Source organism: Oryx dammah, unplaced genomic scaffold (genome assembly GCF_014754425.2).
Source record: "Oryx dammah isolate SB20612 unplaced genomic scaffold, SCBI_Odam_1.1 HiC_scaffold_9, whole genome shotgun sequence".
NCBI classification, from domain to species: Eukaryota; Metazoa; Chordata; class Mammalia; order Artiodactyla; family Bovidae; genus Oryx; species Oryx dammah.
The window spans coordinates 52,557,717-52,575,570 of NW_024070193.1; the positions used below are offsets into that span (position 1 = coordinate 52,557,717).

The 17,854-nt window shown below is 40.8% G+C and overlaps 1 protein-coding gene across 2 annotated transcripts in view; it reads left to right on the forward strand.

Moving 5' to 3' along the window:
- Positions 1–17,854, forward strand: part of UBP1 (upstream binding protein 1) — a 64,715-nt gene that overhangs the window by 15,510 nt on the left and 31,351 nt on the right. For both annotated transcript variants that reach the window (XM_040246306.1, XM_040246307.1), the window contains exon 2: positions 1,415–1,566. In XM_040246306.1, coding sequence (XP_040102240.1) covers positions 1,415–1,566 — 152 coding nt within the window. The remainder of the gene's footprint in view (positions 1–1,414; positions 1,567–17,854) is intronic.

Below are 17,854 nucleotides of genomic sequence, written 5' to 3' on the forward strand. Positions count from 1 at the left end.
TAAAAAACAGTTTGGCAGTTTCTTAAAAAGGTAGATATACGAGTTACCATATGACCCAGTAATTCTCCTTCTAGATATAAATCCAAAGGAATTAAGCATGTCTACACAGAATATATACAAGTGTTCATAGGAGCATATTCGTTAATAACCAAAAAATTGAAACAAGTCAAAGGTCCATCGTCCGATGATGGATAATTAGCATATGGTATAGTCATACAATGGAATATCATTCGGCCATAGGAAGGAATGACGTACTGTACATGCTACAACATGAATGGGCCTTGAAAACACACTAAGTGTTAATAAAAGAAACCAGTCACAAAAGGTCACGTGGTTCTGTTTGCATTATATATCTGGAATAGGCAGGCTCATAGAGACAAGCAGGTCAGTGTTTGCTTGGGTGGTGGTGGGTAGGGTAGGGGTATAGAGAGTGGCTGCTAGGGGTATGAGAATTCTTTCTGAGGTGCTGAGAATGTCTTGGAATTAGATAGCAGTGAAGACTGCATAACTCTGTGAAGATACTGAAAGCCACTGAATCATACAGTTTATAAGGGTGAATTTTGTGGTATGTAAAAGATAGCCAATTTTTTTTTTTTAAGGCAAACCAAATACATCCATGTGTGTTTAACCACCCAAGTTAACAGAATATAGACAGTACCCCCAGAAGATCCCCACCACCCCCTCCTGATCAATGCCCCAACTTATTCTTGGGGGGAAAAAATAGCAGCTGTTTATACTGCTACTGTTTGCTTCTCAGAAGAAGCCATTGTTTTAGACTGAGTGTGAAGCTTTATGCTCTCAGCACTTGGCTAAGCCTAGCAGGGACCTTTTTATAAAGTACTATTTTAATCAAATGCTTCTTTGTAATTTCATGGTGCCAGGGTGACCTACCTTTCAAAACAGGTGGCTCCATACTCTTGCTCTTTTTAATAGAAATAATGAGTTTCAAGTTTTTAAATAATTTTTTGATATAATTTTTTTTTTGAGTACCAGATATATTATTAGCCTGATCTCATTATCAGTAGTTTGGACTTTATTAACTATTAAATACTGCTTACTTTAAATATTTCTCATTTTAATACTTCTGCCTAATTATAGCCACCCACTCCTCTCTCTCCCACTAGAGATATGGGTTATTGAAGCTATCTTTTGGGGGTGCCAAATTAGCATTAATAGTTACTTTATTCTACATATGGGGGGCGACTGAGCGGCATGCGGGGTTTAGTTCCTTGACTGGGGATCCGAACCCATGACCCCTGCAGTGGAAGTGCCAGACCCTCACCACTAGACCACAGGGAGGTCCCTCTTGATAATATCTGATCTTGAAATTTAAAAGAAACTACCCTTAAATACTTCTATATGTTTTTAAGTAGTTTAAACCCCGAGTAAGGTCAGTGTTGCGTTTTCTTTGCAGCGATGTCTTGGCATTGCCCATTTTCAAGCAGGAAGATTCTAGCCTTCCGCTGGATGACGAGACCAAACACCCACCCTTCCAGTACGTGATGTGTGCCGCGACATCGCCCGCCGTGAAGCTGCACGACGAGACGCTCACGTACCTGAACCAAGGTCGGTATGGCCGCGCCGCGCTCTGACGTAAGGGTGCGCGGAGGTCCAAAATGGCCTTTTGGCATCACAGCCTGGATTCGTGGCAATAATAGAAAATTAGATTCCTTCTCTCAGACAGTTTCAGTTAACAAAAATTGTAGAACGTTTTACTGTGAGCCCACAAAGCAGTAGTCTGGAAAGTGATTTCATAAAGAGGACATGGACCAAGATGTGTTATGGGGTGTTTTCAAGACAAAATCTGAAGGAGAAGCAGGTAGGAAAGGATGTCAGTTATTTTTAGGAACATGGTTTCAGTGTGGAACCTGAGAATGAATCAGAAGTCCAGCTAGCAAGGGACTTGGTCTCGGGCATGAAGCAGATTTGTGCTGAGAATAGACTGCACCAAAGTGGAGTCTGTGGCTAAAATAAACTGTGTTAAATCTTGTTTCCGCTTAATGAGAAGGCTGTGTTTTGCCGATTTGAAAGTGAGAGTGGGCAGAATAGCAAATAGAGATGTGGGGTGGTTCACCGTTAGAAAGGGCGAAGAATTTCTTTTTGAGGTGTACTGAGCAGCCGGAGCGCTGGCCAGTGTGGCCTGCGGTGGTAACAGAAGCACTTGGTTATACAGGAGCTCATTTGTTGGGTGCTGAAAGCTTGAGGGGCTCTGATTTTCTTGTTGTTTTAATAATTTAATTGGCTGTGCTGGTTCTTTGTTGCTGCGCCGGCTTTTCTCTGGTTGCCACAGGCAGGGGCTACTCCCTAGTGCAGTGCTCGGGCTCTCCCTGCAGCGGCTCCTCTTGCTGGGGAGCGCGGGCCATGGAGTGTTCAGGTCCAGGCGCTGTTCCTCAGCTCTGCGGCACAGGCTCAGTAGTGGTGGAGCACGGGCTGAGTTGCCTTGTGGCATGTGAGATCTTCCTGGACCAAGCCTGTGTCTCCTGCATTGGCAGGCTTATTCTTTAGCCCTGAGCCAACAGGGAAGTCCTGGACTCTTGTTTTTAAAAAGAATTGAACATTTTTGTGGTTAGAAAAATAGTATATACTCATTGTAGAAAAATTGCATATGTCAAGGGATAAAGCTGAAACTGGACTTTAGTTGCATCCCTCTCAAGAAAAGCAGTTACATCCTAGGTGTGTTTCTTTGTGTGTGTATCTATTTTATTACAGCAAAATGGGAATTAACATCTATTCACTTAAGAGTTGGGCTTCCTTGGTAGCTCAGCTGATAAGAGTCCACCTGCAATGTAGGAGACACCGGTTCGATTCCTGGGTTGGGAAGATGCCCTGGAGAAGGGTTAGGCTACCCACGCCAGCATTCTTGGGCTTCCCTGGCGGCTCAGCTGGTAAAGACTCCACCTGCAGTGCAAGAGACCTGTGTTTGATCCCTCGGTTGGGAAGATCCCCTGGAGGAGGGAACAGCTACCCACTCCAGTATTCTGGCCTGAAGAATTCTATGGACTGTATAGTCCATGGGGTTGCAAAGAGTCAAACATGACTGAGTGACTTTCACTTAAGGGTATTTTGTGATTGCTTTTCTGTCAATAAATAAAATCTTTAATTTCCTCAAACTTTTGGAAAGAGCTATAGATTTTAGACTACTTTAGTTAGTGATTATTGTAAGATGTGGAAGAAAACGTTTTTTTAAGCTTCTGAATTTTCATTTGACACACAAATTTAGAATTTATGAGGTTTTTCTTCAGGTAATTCTAATCTGTAGCCTCTGGCGATACTGTTAATTTTGGTATTAATATATCATTTTAGGATTTTGATGGGTAGGCATTCAGTTATTTGAGACTTAAGTTTCATATTTGAAAGAACCGTAATAGTTTATGCACTAATCTATTTTAGACATGAAAAGATCAGCAGAGACAGTGTAGAGATTGAGGGCATTCATTATCGCTTCGTTTCTAATGAGAAAAAAGGAAGTAACTGGAACCTCTCTTACTTAGGGAAAAGTTGAATAAGTTAAGGTGCATACCATGGGATGAATGAGCCCATGGAAACTCACCTTCTATATAAAGAACTTCGGATGTGCTTGTCTTTGGGCCTGGCAGAATGTCTGTACCTTATGACTGTTATTAAACTGGATAAAGACATGTCACATTGATAGAAGGTGCAGTCCACCGTCTGTAGTGATAATGTATTAGACCTGCGTTCACCAAGTGTTTACTCTACATGAAGCAGTGTACTAAATACTACGGATGCATTGTCTCACTTCCACAATAACCCAGGAAGTGTTACTGATCCATTACAGATTTTCAAAGCTGAAGCATAGAGCAGCTGATAAACTCACTCAATGTTAGTTTGATCAAGCTTAGATTTAAACAAATAAATTGTTTATTACTTAAATGGTTGTTAATATTGAAGTATCTATAGTAGTGGGTACAAGTATTTGTAGCATGGCATGTGATATCTTAGTTCCCTGACCAGGGCTTGAATCTGCCTCCTTCATTGGAAGCTCAGACCCCTAACCACTGGACCACTAAGGGAGTTAGTTCCCCACAAGTCTTAAATGTGTAAGTCAGTTAATTTATACATAGTTTATTCCCTCAAAAATACCGCCTCTGTCCAGTATTTCCATGACCCTAGCAGGCTTCCTTCTGTTCTCCTAGCTGACACCTGAGGTTGACCATAATCCATATTAGAAGTGCAGATGACTTTCTGGGACTTGACTCTGCTCCTTGCAGTATTAACGATGAGTATGTTACTGGTTGTAGAATTGTGGTAATTTACCTCTTGATTTCTCCCAACATTTTAAGAAAAAAAGAAAAATAAATTGCATGTAGGCTGCATTTTTGAAAAGGTACATTTGAATAAGCATTAATGCATTTGAGTAATCATAAATTCTACTTTTATACACCTTTTTAAAGAAATTATAACACTTTAAACTTACATGACTATCAATTCTTTCACAGATTTGTCTCCTAACATTTATTGCCTAGCATATTTTGAAAAAGGTTCAGAACCCAGGATTTTGTGTGAATCCCTTCAGTTGTTTCCATAGTGGCTGCACCAATTTGCATTCCCACCAACAGTGTAGAAGGGTTCCCTTTTCTCCACACCCTCTCTAGCATTTGTTGTTTTGTAGACTTTTTGAAGCCATTCTGACTGGTTGAAGTGGTACCTCATAGTTTTGAGTTGCATTTCTATAATAATTAGCTATGTTGAGCATCTTTTCATATACCTATTGGCCATCTGTCTTCTTTGGAGAAATGTCTTTTAAGGTCTTCTGCCCATTTTTCAATTGGGTTGTCTTAGTTGTTGTTGAGTTGTATGAGCTGTTTGTATATTTTGGAGATTTGACCCCTGTGGTTGCATTATTTGCAGCTATTTTCTCCCATTTTGTAGATTGTCTTGTCTTTTTTTTTTTTGTAGTTTCCATCGCTGTGCTAAAACTTGTACGTTTGATTAGGTCCCATTTGTTTTTTTGTTATTTTTATTGCCTTGGGAGACCTAAGAAAACATTGGTATGATTTATGTCAAAGAATGTTTTACCTGTGTTCTCTTCTAGTCTTATGGTGTCATGTCTTATGTTTACGTCTTTAAGCCATTTTGAGATTATTTCTCTGCAGGTTGTGAGGCTGTTTTCTAACTTCATTGATTTACACGCAGCTGAACTTGCTCAGTATACTTGCTAAAGAGTACACTTGCCTCTCTTGTCAAAGATTAATTGACTGAAAGTATGTGGATTTATTTCTGGGTTCTCTGTTCTGTTTCATTGATATATGTGTCGGTTTTTGTACCAGTACCACATCGTTTTGATTACTGTAGCTTTGTAGTATTGTCTGAAGGTCTGATAGAGTTACGCTGCCTGTCTTCCCCACACCCCCGCCCCTCCCAGGATTGCTTTGGCGATTTTGAGTCTTTCATGACTCCATATACATTTTTTTTTTTTTATTCTAGTTCTGTGAAAAATGTCATGGGTGATTTGATAGGGATCACATTAAATCTGAAGATTGCTTTCGGTAGTTATTACCATTTTAAAACATTAATTTTTCTAATTGAGGAGCATGGGATATCTTTCCATTTCTTTGAAGTATCTTCAGTCCTTTATTAATGTTTTATAGTTTTCAGCATATAGGTTTTTCACCTTCTTAGCTACATTTGTTTCTAAGATTTTTGGATGCAGTTTTAAATGGGATTTTTTCTTTACTTTCTGTTTCTAATATTTCATTGTTGGTGTAAAGAAATGAAGCAGATTTCTGTATATTAATCTTGTATCCTGCTATCTTGCTGAGTTCATTTATTCTAACAGTTTGTATGTGGAGGTTTTAAGCTTCTCTGTATAGAGTATCATGTCATCTGCAAATAGTAACAGTTTTAGTTTTTCTCCTTTAACTTGGACAGCTTTTATTTCTTTTCTGATTGCTGTGGCAAGTACCTCCAGTACTATGTTGAGTAGAATTAGTGAGAGTAGGCATCCTTGCCTTGTTCTTGAATTTAGCAAGAATGCTTTCAGCTTTTCGCAATGGTGAATGACTATCCTGTTGGCGGTGGGTTTGTCGTCAGTGCCTTTATAACGTTGAGATATGTTCCCTCTATACCCACTTTTGTAAGAGTGTCTATCGTGAATGGTAGTTAAATGCTTTTTCTGCTTCTTATGTGGCTTTTGTCTTTTGTTGATGTATCACATTGATTTGCATATATCTGAACCATCCTCGTGACTCTAGAACGAATTTAACTTAGTCATGATGTGTATTCCTTTTTATATGTTCTTGGATTTGGTTTGCTAATATTTTGTTGAGAATTTTTGCGTGTAAATTCATCAAAGATACTGGCCTATAATTTTCTTTTTTGGTGGGATCTTTGATTTCGTTATCGAGTGATGGTGGCTCCTGGAATGTCTGTGGGGGTGTTCCCTCCTCTTCAGTCTTTTGGAAGAGTTTGAGAGGAATCGGTGTAAGTTCTTTGTATGTTTGGTAGCCATCTTGTCCTGTACTTTCTGTTTGTGGAGTTCTTTTTAATTACAAATTCTGTTTCACTTCTAGTGAAGGTTCTGTACAAATTGTGTTTCCTGCTTCAGTTTTCAGGGGCTGTATGTTTCTAGAACCTTGTCCATTTCTTCTAGGTTGTTGAATTTTTTGGCATATATAATTGGGCATAGTATTCTCTTAGCTTTTTTGTATATCTGTGGTATCGGTTGAGAGTTCTTTTTCATTTGTTATTTGTTTGTGTGGGTCCCTCTTTGCTCCCTGGTGAGCCTTGTCAGAGGGTTGTCACTGTAGTTTAGGCTTTCGAAGAACCAGCTCTTCATTTCAGTGAGTCTTTTCCAGTCTGTTTATTTTCTCTGGTCTTGGTTGGTTCCTTCTGCTGATTTTACGTTTTGTTTGTTCTTCTAACTCTTTGAAGTGATAGGCTAGGTTGTTTGAGATCTTTCTGTTTTTTTGAGGAAGACCTGCATTGCTAGGAACGTCCCTCTCAGAACTGCTCTTGCTGCCTCCCACACATTTGTATGGTTATATTGTCATATCAGTTTCCTCTAAATTTCCTGTTTGGTTTCATTGTTGACCCATTGTTTTTTAAGTAGTGTGTTGTTTAGTCTGCATGAAATCATTTTTTTCCCTTATTTCAATTCATGTGGTTGATTCCTTCCTTGCTTCATTCTGTTGTGGTCAGAGAAGATTTTTGAAATAATGCTTATACTCTTAAAATTGTTGAGCTTTGTTTTGTGCCCTAGTATGTGGTCAGTTGCAGAGAATGAACCATGTGCACTTGAAAAAAACTGTATTTTGAGTTTTGAGGATAAAAATGTCCTGAAAATAATCAAGTCTTAACTGTTCTAGCGTATAATTGATTTTTTTAAAAATCAGCTTATTTGATATTGATTTATTTTTATTGATTTTTCTGTTTCTAAGTTATGTTCGTTAATGCCAGTGGGATGTTAGTTTCCTACTAATACTGTATTTACATAAATCTCTCCCTTTATGTCCACTAGTATTTTACGTATGTGAGTGTTCCTGTATTAGGTGTATATATCTTGGTGAGTGTGAAAGGTTTTCTCACATTGCTCCCTTCATTATTACATAGTATGCTTTTAAAATGGTGTTAGTTTCTGTCCATGCTGGGTCTTCACTGCTGCACGGGCTTCTGTCTGGTTGCGGGGCACGGGCGTCTCCCTGAGGTGGCCTCACTTGCCGCAGAGCACGGGCGCTACAGCCTGCGGGCGTCAGTGGTTGCTGCATGCAGGCTCAGAAGCTGTGGCGCACGGCCTCAGTTGCTCCGCAGCGAGTGGGATCTTCCTGGATCAGGGATTGAACCTTTGTCTCTTGAATTGACAGGCAGATTCTTTACCACTGAGCTGCCAGGGAAACCCTATAGTGTCCTTCTCGATAGCCTTTGTTTTAAAGTCTGTTTTGTCTGATACGAGTATTGCTTCTCTTCACTTTCTTGTCACTTCCGTTTGCATGAAATATCCTTTTCCATCCCTCGCTTTCAGTCTGTGTGTGTCATTTGCCCTAAGAGGGGGTCTCTTGTAGGCAGCACATTGTAGGTTCTTGGTTTTAGGGGGTTTCTTTAGTTGCGCCATGTGGCTTGTGGTATGTTAGTTCCTGATCAGGGACTGATCCTGGGCCCTTAGCAGTGAGAGCATGGTGTCCTAACCATTGGGCAGCCAGGGAATTCCCAGGCTCTTTTTTTTTTTTTTATCCAGTCCGCCACACATTCTTTTGATTGGAACATTCAGTCTGTTGGCATTTAAACTAATTGATACATATGTATTTGTTTCTGTTTTAAACCTAGTTTTCCAATTGAAGTGTTGTTTCTTTCTGTGGTTTAATGATTTCCTTTTGTGCTTGTTTTCTCTTCTTTTTGGTTTCTGTGAATCTATTGTTTGTTTTAATTTGTGGTTGCCCTGTTTTTCAAGTATGTTAACCCCTTGTATCTGCTTGCTTTACACTGATATTCATATAGGCTCAAACACATGCTTTTAAAAGAAGAAGAACCTCCATTTTCTTACTCTCCTTCCCCGTATTTTATGATTTTTTTTTTTCTCCAAAATGTTTTTATGTAACTGCCCGGTCTTAGTTGAGGCGTGTGGGATATTTAGTTGTGGCATACAAGCTCTTAGTTGCAACATACAGAATCTAGTTGCCTGACCAGGGCTTGAATCCAGGTCCCGGCCGTAGAGGTGCCGAGTCCTAAGTGCTAGACCACCTGGGAGCTCCCCACATTTTATGATTTTGATGTCCTTTTTTGTTTATTATTTTTAAAATATGTATTATTTGGCTGCTCAGGGTCTTGGTTGTGGCGTGTGGGATCCTTAGTTGTGGCATATGGGACTTGGTTCCCTGACCAGGGAGTGAGTCCCAGTGCATAGAGTCTTAGCCACTGGACCACCAGGGAAGTCCCTGGGGTCCTTTTGTAATGCCTTCATCTTTATTCTTCTTCTGTTCCATGTGTTTATCTTCACTTTTATAAGTAGGTTTTTCTTTTTGATCTGTATACTGGCTAATTTAAGTGATTTACTTCCCAGTTGTAATTTCTTCCTTCCTTTGTCTTCTTGTTTCTTTTATATTTAGAGAAGGTCTTTCAATATTTCTTTTAGGATAGGCTTAATATTACTATATTCAGTAGTTCTTATCTGAGAAGTTCTATTTTTCTTTCCATTCTAAATGATTGTCTTGTTGGGTAGAATATTCTAGGTTGCACATATTTCCCTTTCAAGACTTTGAATATATTTTGCCACTCCCTTCTAGCCTCCCGTGTTTCTGTGGAGAAATCAGCTGATAGCTTTTTGGGGGTTCCCTTGTAATGAACTCTTTTGCTGTCTTTAGAATACTGTATGTCTTGGTATGAGTCTGTTTGGGTTCATTTTATTTGGGACTCTCTATGCATCTTCGTTTTACTTATATTCTCTTACTCTATGAGTTTAGGAGAAAGTTATCTACTGTGGCCTTGGAGGGCTATTTATATGTGGCAGTGTCTCTTTGTAGCTTGTGTTGGTTTAATTTCTTTTTTTTTTGGTGTGCAGTTCGGTTTGGATGCTTGCCGCCTCTTTCCTCAGTGTGTGCTGGCTGTCATACTCTCTCCGGGACCCACCTCTGAAGCCTGCGCCCCAGCACCCAGCCCAAGTCTGCCCCAGCTGCTGAGCGTCTCAGGCTGCTGAGCGCTGCTCCGGGCACCAGCCCTCTGTGCAGGTCTCTCCCAGTCTTGCACTGCACACACCAGTCGCTGCATTCTCCTCTGAGGCTCCAAAGCTCCCCCTCTGTCTGATGATCTCCCCACCAGGGAGACTTCCCAGTGTTGGGAAACCGTGCTTCTTCCACGGCTCCCTCCCACCAGTGCAGGTCTTATCTAGATCCCTTTGTCTTTCTCTCTGTGTGTGCTATCCAGTTATTTGGGATTTCCTTGCCTTTTTGAAAGTCTGAGGTCTTCTGCAAGCATTCAGTAGATGTCCTGTGAGAACTGTTCTGCATGTAGATGGTTTTTTTTTTGTATTTGTGAGAGAAGGTGAGCTCCACATCCTATTTCTCCGCCATCTTGATCTGATCCCTCAGCAAAGTAAGCTGATCAGACTCACCTTTCAAAAGGAAACATTCTCAGTTGTACATGTACAGTTCTGATTTTTTACAGAAGCCTTTCCTGAAATATAAAAAGAATCAGGTGTAGATGTGGAAAATGAAAATCGGGCTTGCTTAATTTTTAACTAGGAGTTCCAATAGAATCCTGTGATTATTTTTTAGCTAGCATGTCTGCCCAAGTGGCTTAGTGGTAAAGAATCCACCTGCAATGCAGGAGACATGGGTGTCAATCCTGGGTCGGGAAAAAAATCCCCTGGAGGAGGAAATGGCAACCCATTACAGTATTCTTGCTTAAGAAATCCCGTGAACAGAGGAGCCTAGCAGGCTACAGTCATAGGGTCTCAAAGAGCTGGATGTGACTACCCTGAAAAGTTCCTGCAAAGTATGCAAAATGTATCTGAATGACCCATTTTAGTGTAGTATCATCTATGCGTCAGCTTTGATGGTGTGACTGTTAAGTGTTGACATAATTTTTTATTCGGTCTTCTGGTTTTTAGAAGTTAGATTTTTATTCAGATTTGCTCACAAGTTAATTTTCTTATGTTCAAATTAACTCTTAAGCTCTACCAAAGGAAAATGACTTGCTGTGGAAATGTTGCCTTATTTACCAAAAATGATACAGTTATTTCTCCAGTTATCCTATTTGATTGACTATAGTTTTTATAGAGATTTAATCCCAGAGGTTTGATTCCAAATCCAATTTTCTTAACCACCAAGTCTCTTTACTAGAATAGTTCCAGTGTTTTCTAAATTTTGAGTTAATTGTCACCATTTAAAATTTTAACAGTCTAACTAGATGATTTATATACATGGTTCAAAGATCAAAAGGGAGGGTATACAATGAAGCTCTTTTCACAGCTGTCTAGTTCTGCTTGCTCAGCCCAGGTAGCGATTGAATTAGAACCCTTTATAGACACCTGTGAAGATTGTAATCTTGTTTTATGACACTCTTCGTATATAAAAAAAATTGTTAATATTTTATTTATTGCAATAAACTTATTGGTTCCTGTGGTGACTGAACTATACTTAAGCATAGTTGTGATGAATCTAATGGTCTTGTCACTAAAAGATACAATGGAAGAGAGAACTTCCATTCCTAAAGTAGATGGTAGAAGCTGGCATCCCTACTTTTCAATAAGTGCCCAGGGTATATGCACCTCGGCTCCCTAGGGATGTCCTTACAAACATTATTCAGATACCTTTTGTTCCTTTAAACGTTTCTGTTGGTTACAGTGACTGTGTGTGATAGAGTGAGTGAGTGTCCTCAGCTGTCTCTAGGGCCTGGGCCTGTGCTTGGATCCCATTCTACTGCTTGCTCATTTCAGCAAATTCTTTAATATAATAACCTCCACCTAAGGTAGGTGAGAATTAAATTGAGTTACAAAGGAAACACAACGCTAGCCTTTGCTGTTTTTACTATTATTTATAACTAAGTAGCTTTAATGGTTTCTGATTGTATTGGAAGACTGAGTTTACTAATCTTGGCTGACATGTTGGAGTTTCACGTAGCAGGTAAGATGAGCAGTTTTTACAAACCGTTAGAATGCAGCCCTGGGACTAGATAGCTGCCTACCAGTTCAGAAATTTTGCCAGGTTTGTTAGCAGGTATGATTGCTGTGCTGTGCTCAGATGCTCAGTTGGTTCTGACTCTGCAACCCCACGGACTGTAGCCTGCCAGGCTCCTCTGTCCATGAGATTTCCCAGGTGAGAATACTAGAATGGGTTGTCATTTCCTTTTCCAGGACATCTTCCCAACCTAGGGATCAAACCCACATCTCTCGCTTCTTGCATTGGCAGGGACATTATTTACCACTGTGTCACCTGGAAAGCACCTTATAACAAATGGTATTTTGCAGGTATGATTTAATTAAAACTATTGAAAGAGAGATTATTATGGATTATCCAGTGGCCCAGTGAAATCACAAGGGTCCTTAGAACTGAAAGAAAGAGGCAAGGGAGTCAGGTGTCAGAGGGAGATGAAGATGGAGGGAAAAAGATTGCCACAAACCAACGGTGGAGACTGCTTCAAGTAGTAGACAAAGACAGGGAAGTAGCTTTCCCCTACGGCCTCCAGAAGGAATGTAGCCTGCTGACAGCCTCACTGTAGCCCACTAGACCCGTTTTGGACTTTTTAACTCTAGAACTGTAATAAATTTGTATAATTTTCAAGCCACTGAGTTTGTGGTAATTTGTTACAGCAGCAGAAGGAAGCTAAGACACCAGCCAAGGCGACAGTATACTAGATAGGGAAGCTCCAGAGCAGTGCAGGGTGGGCCACTGTTGTGTATCAGAGCTGTTTCCATGGTGTGGCTGGCGTTTTCAGATTTTAGACAAATACATTCTGCAACCTACAGTCCTGCCTCCTAGCTTGTCCCTGAAGGCCCAGTCAGAGCTGAGTCTTAAAATGGGCATCTGATGAACCCTGAGCCTTTGCATGGACGCATGTGTGTGTGTGAGTGCACAAATATGTATATTCAGATGTATGGACTGTACACAAAAGTGTAATGAATGTATGTGAAGATAAGTGGATTTGTGGAGCATGTTTGTGTACTGGAGCCAGAGCTATCCTAGACTGTTAAAAAGATGTACAATCCTGTTACATAAGGGAATGACTATTAAGTGAATTTTGGTTACTGGTGAAGACTTTGTAATTGAAACAGCTTTATATTCACTTAGTTCTTAATGTTGACGTAGACAAGTTATTCCCAGAAGAAGGTCCCGAATACTTTGTGGTGGAAAGAATATGGACTGAATGGATATCTGTGGCTTTTCACAAAGCCGTGGTTCTCCAGTGTTAGCATGCATTGGGATCCCCCAGAGGGCTTATCAGAACATGATTGATAAAGTTTCTGAGTCAATAGGTCTGGAGGAGGGCCACAGAATTTACGTTTGTGACAAGTTTCCAAGTGATGTTGATGCTGCTGCTCTAGGGACGTGTTTCACTTTCCGAAAAAATATTTATTTATTTGGCTGCTCCGGGTCTTAGCTGTGGCACGCACAGTCTTCAGTCTTGGTTACAGCATGCAGTTTCTTTACTTGGGCATGCGAACTCTGAGCTGCAGCATGTGGGATCTAGTTCCCTGACCAGGGATCGAACCTGGGCCCCCTTAGTTGGGAGTGCAGAGTCTTAGCCACTGGACTACTGGGGAAGTGCTTCACCTTCTTATTGCTTCAAGTATTCAGGTAAGTATCTGAATATCCTCTCACTACCACTTTTTATAACGGGGTTTCCTCAGAGGAGGCTTGACATATAGGTGCAGCCGTTCTTTAGCCATAGTTTGGTCATTCCTACTAGCAGTCCCCCGTCTGGGTCCTGAGCAGCTACTGCTGAGAAATATGGGTCATTGTGTAACACCACAGAGAAAGTAAATTCTTTGTAGTCTTAACTTCACTAGTTGGGTAGAAATTGAAGCAAGTTTTCCAATTGATGCTTTAGAGTGTCAGTTTTTATTGAACAATAAAAGTAGAGATTTTAAACTGTGTTGATGTTTTCCTGGTTATGCCTGGGTAGCTGTCCTTCTCAGCTCTTAGGTAGCGAGAAGACTTAAACCTCTGACATTATGAGATGAACCCTGTAGCCCCACTGTACAGCCTCGAGTGGGGAGCTCTCCATTTGAAGAGTCTACCCATGGGTTTGGGTGAACTCCGGGAGTTGGTGATGGACAGGGAGGCCCGGCGTGCTGCATGGGGTCGCAAAGAGTCGGACACAACTGAGCAACCGATCTGAACTGATGCAATATAGTCTTTACAACATCTGAGCACCACATGCAACCATAATTGGATGTTGTTTCCACTTTGGCTCATCCTCTTCATTCTTTCTGTAGCCTTTTCTCCACTTCTCCCCAGTAATATTTCATTTCACACTGTAGTAGATTTTCTTAAGGTTAGCTTTTGTTCCTGTTATAGCCTTCTGAATTAGGGCCTTAGAAGTAAATGCTCTGAACTTAGTCCAGGGGGGCCTGTCACACCTCGGGCTCCGTGTTGCCCTGGAGCACATGTCCATCTTAGACTCTATATTCAGAGGTGGGTGGGGATATTAACTTGTATCAGTTACATTTTTTAATTCTGTCAGTGCTCTTGCTTCTCTAAGCCAAGAAAGGAGTAAAGAAATCTCCTTAAAGGTAAATTCAGAAGATAAAGCTAAAAATAAGACTCGTAACTCATGGCATATTTTACTTTGTCTAACTTTATTCTTCATTGGTAGTGGGGCCCTTTTTATATTTCTTTTAGAACCTAGACTAATGTAGATCAACGAAACTAACCTAGAAGTTGTGTTATTAAGATAATTATGGGAAGAGATCAAATAGAAGAAATTGAACCAATAAAATTGTGGTATCATTGGCTATTACTCTCAGTGGATATTGCCATTGAATGAAATTGTTGGGAGGGATTTCTAAATAGTGAGAGACTCAGGATGAAACTGAAGGAGGAAAGCAATGACATACTGTCTGTAGTTCCAAAAGAGAAATCATCTGAAGCATGTTAAGTGTTAGTTTTTTTAAAAAAACCTGCTTTTGACTTGAGAAGAATAAAAATCTATAGTGCTTTAATACAGGAGCAGCAAATTCTGATCTCTATTTGCGGAAACAGGTGGAACTTGATACTGAGCACAGAAGTGTCCTAAGGTTGAGGAGGAAAAGTAATACAAACGAAGATAGGAACATTGAGCTTTTTTACCTTTTTCAGCCCTGAGAATTCTGAGGTTTTGAAGACTGCAAGGCAGTCCTGGTGAGAAAGGTTCACCTCCCATCTCGCAGGCTGCTTCTCTTTGGCTTGTTGTCTGATTTGTCAGTCAGCTCGACCATCTGTTTGAATGCCCGGCAGGTCTCGAAGACTCACATGTGCACAGCCCCACGTCTTGGTTTTCTCCCGCAGATCTGCCCCTTGCGCTCTTCCCCGTAGTCAGGGAATTCTCTTGCCAAAAACCTGAAGGAGCTCTCAGCTGCTCCCTGTCTCGCACCAGAAAACGTGCAGGCTCTACCTGCAGAACCTCCAGCAAGTGACCACTGCTTCTGAAATCATTTCCGCCCCCACTGTCTGCAGATGAGAGTGGCGGTTTCCCTTTAGCTGAGAGATCTCAAACTGAGGAATTCATGCTCACCCACTAGGTGAAAAGCCATTTTATTGTGACTTTAACTTGGATGTGCCTGGTGGAGGTCAAATGTTTTCTTTTCTTTTTTTTTTTTTTTTGCACATGCCATGCTTCTTGTGAATCTTAGTTCTCTGACCAGGAATCTAACCCAGGGCCCCAGCAATGAGCTTGCCAAGTTGTAACCACTGGACTGCCAGGGAATTCCCAGGGGAATGATATCTTTTAATATGTTTAAGAACTGTTGGCTTTTCCTTCTCTAGTGTGAACCACATGTTCATGTGATTTACTTATTTTCTGCTAGGAACGTTGGGCATTTGTTAACAGTTTTTTAGGAGTTCTTTTCTTTTTGTGTAAGAGCTAGTCCTCTATGTGTGATGTGAGGTGCAAATATTCCTCCTCTTACTAATCAGAACTGAGTCAAAAGATGCAGTATTTAACTTGTTCTCCATATCTTATGCGCTTATTTCGCCCCCATTTTTACCCACTTGTCTTTTTTTTTTAATTAATTGAATTTTTTTTGTTGATCTGATAATCAGCACAAACATTTTGTTAATTTTTATGTTCTAACTTCCTGAGGTTGAGTATAATTTCAGATACGTAATGGTGTATCAAAGATTAATTCGTTTTTTAAAAATTAAAAAAATTTTAAATTGAAGTATAGTTGACTTCGGAGAAGGCAATGGCACCCCACTCCAGTACTCTTGCCTGGAAAATCCCATGGACGGAGGAGCCTGGTGGGCTGCAGTCCACGGGGTCGCTAAGAGTCGGACTCGACTGGGCGACTTCACTTTCACTTTTCACTCTCATGCATTGGAGAAGGAAATGGCAACCCACTCCAGTGTTCTTGCCTGGAGAATCCCAGGGACGGGGGAGCCTGGTGGGCTGCCGTCTCTGGGGTCGCACAGAGTCGGACACAACTGAAGCGACTCAGCAGCAGTAGCAGCATAGTTGACTTAGTGTTGTGTTAATTACTGGTGTATAGCAGAATGATACAGTTATACATTCTTTTTCATTCTTTTCTATTATGATTTATGACAAGATAGATTGAATATAGTTCCCTGTACTATACAGTAAGACCTTGTTGCTTATCTACTCTATATATACTAGTTTGGGCTGCCCATGTAACTTAGTGGTAAAGAATCTGCCTGCCAAGCAGGAGATAGAGGTTCTGTCCCTAGGTCCGGAACATCCCCTGGAGAAGGAAATGGCAACCCACTCTAGTTTTCTTGCCTGGGAGATTCCTTGGACAGAGGAGCCTGGCGGGCTACGGTCCACGAGGTCGCAAAGACACGACATAGTGTCTACACAACAGCACAGCAAATACTAGTTCCTGTCTCTGATCCCAAACTTCCAGAGCATCCCTCTCCCAGCCTCCTCCCCCTGGGCAATCACCAGTCTGTTCTCTGTGGCCACGACTCTGCTTCTGTTTCATAGCTAGGTTCTGTTGTGTTCAAATTTCACACAGAAGTGGTATCATATAGTACCTGTTCTTCTGTTTCTGTTACTTCACTTAGTATGGTAGCCTCTGTTTGTATCCATGTTGCTGCCAGTGGCATTATGTGGCTTTTTTTTTTTAAACCACTTACTAGTATTCCGTTGTATATATACCACATTTTCTTTATCCATTCATCTGTCAGAGGACATGTAGGTTATTTTCATGTCTTCATTATTATGAATAGTGCTCCTATGAACATAAGGATGGAGTTATCTTTTTGAATTATAGTTTTGTCTGGATATATGTGCAGGCATGAGATTGCTGGATCATATGGTAACTCTGGTTTTCTGAGGAAACTCTATACTGTTTTCCATAGTAGCTGCACCAGCTTAGATTCCCACCAGTAGGAAGGGTTCCCTTTTCTTCACTCCCTCTCCAGCATGTGTTATTTGTAGACTTTTTGATGATGGCCATTCTGACCTGTGTGAGGTAGTACTTCATTGTACTTCAGATCTGCATTTCTCTAATAATTAGTGACATTCAGCATCCTTTCCTCTCCTATTGCCCATCTGTATTTCTTCTTCAGAGAAATCTCTTTAGGTTTCCTGCCAATTTTTCAACTGGATTTTTTTTTTTTAAATTGTTCAGTTTTATGAACTGTTTGTATATTTTGGAAATTAAGCCCATTTATGTTTGCACGTATTTTCTCCCATTCTGTAGGTGGTCTTTTTTTTTTTTTTTTTTTTTTATGGTTTCCTTTGCTGTGCAAACGACTTGCCTGGTGGCTCAAACAGTAAAGCGTCTGTCTACAATGTTGGAGACCCGGGTTCGATCCCTGAGCCGGGAAGAGCCTCTGGAGAAGGAAATGGCAACCCACTCCAGTACTCTTGCCTGGAAAATCCCATGGACGGAGGAGCCTCCATGGGGTCGCAAAGAGTCAGTCGGACATGACTGAGCAACTAAACTTTCTTTTCTTTCTTTCTTTTGCTTTGCAAAAGCTTTGATTAGATCTCATTTGTGTACTTTTTCTATTGCCTTGGGAGACTAAGAATACATTTGGTATGATCTATGTCAGAGAAGACGCTTACTCCTTGGAAGGAAAGTTATGACCAACCTAGACAGCATATTAAAAAGCAGAGACATTACTTTGCCAACAAAGGTCTGTCTAGTCAAGGCTATGGTTTTTCCATTGGTCATGTATGGATGTGAGAGTTGAACCGTGAAGAAAGCTGAACACCAAAGAATTGATGCTTTTGAACTGTGGTG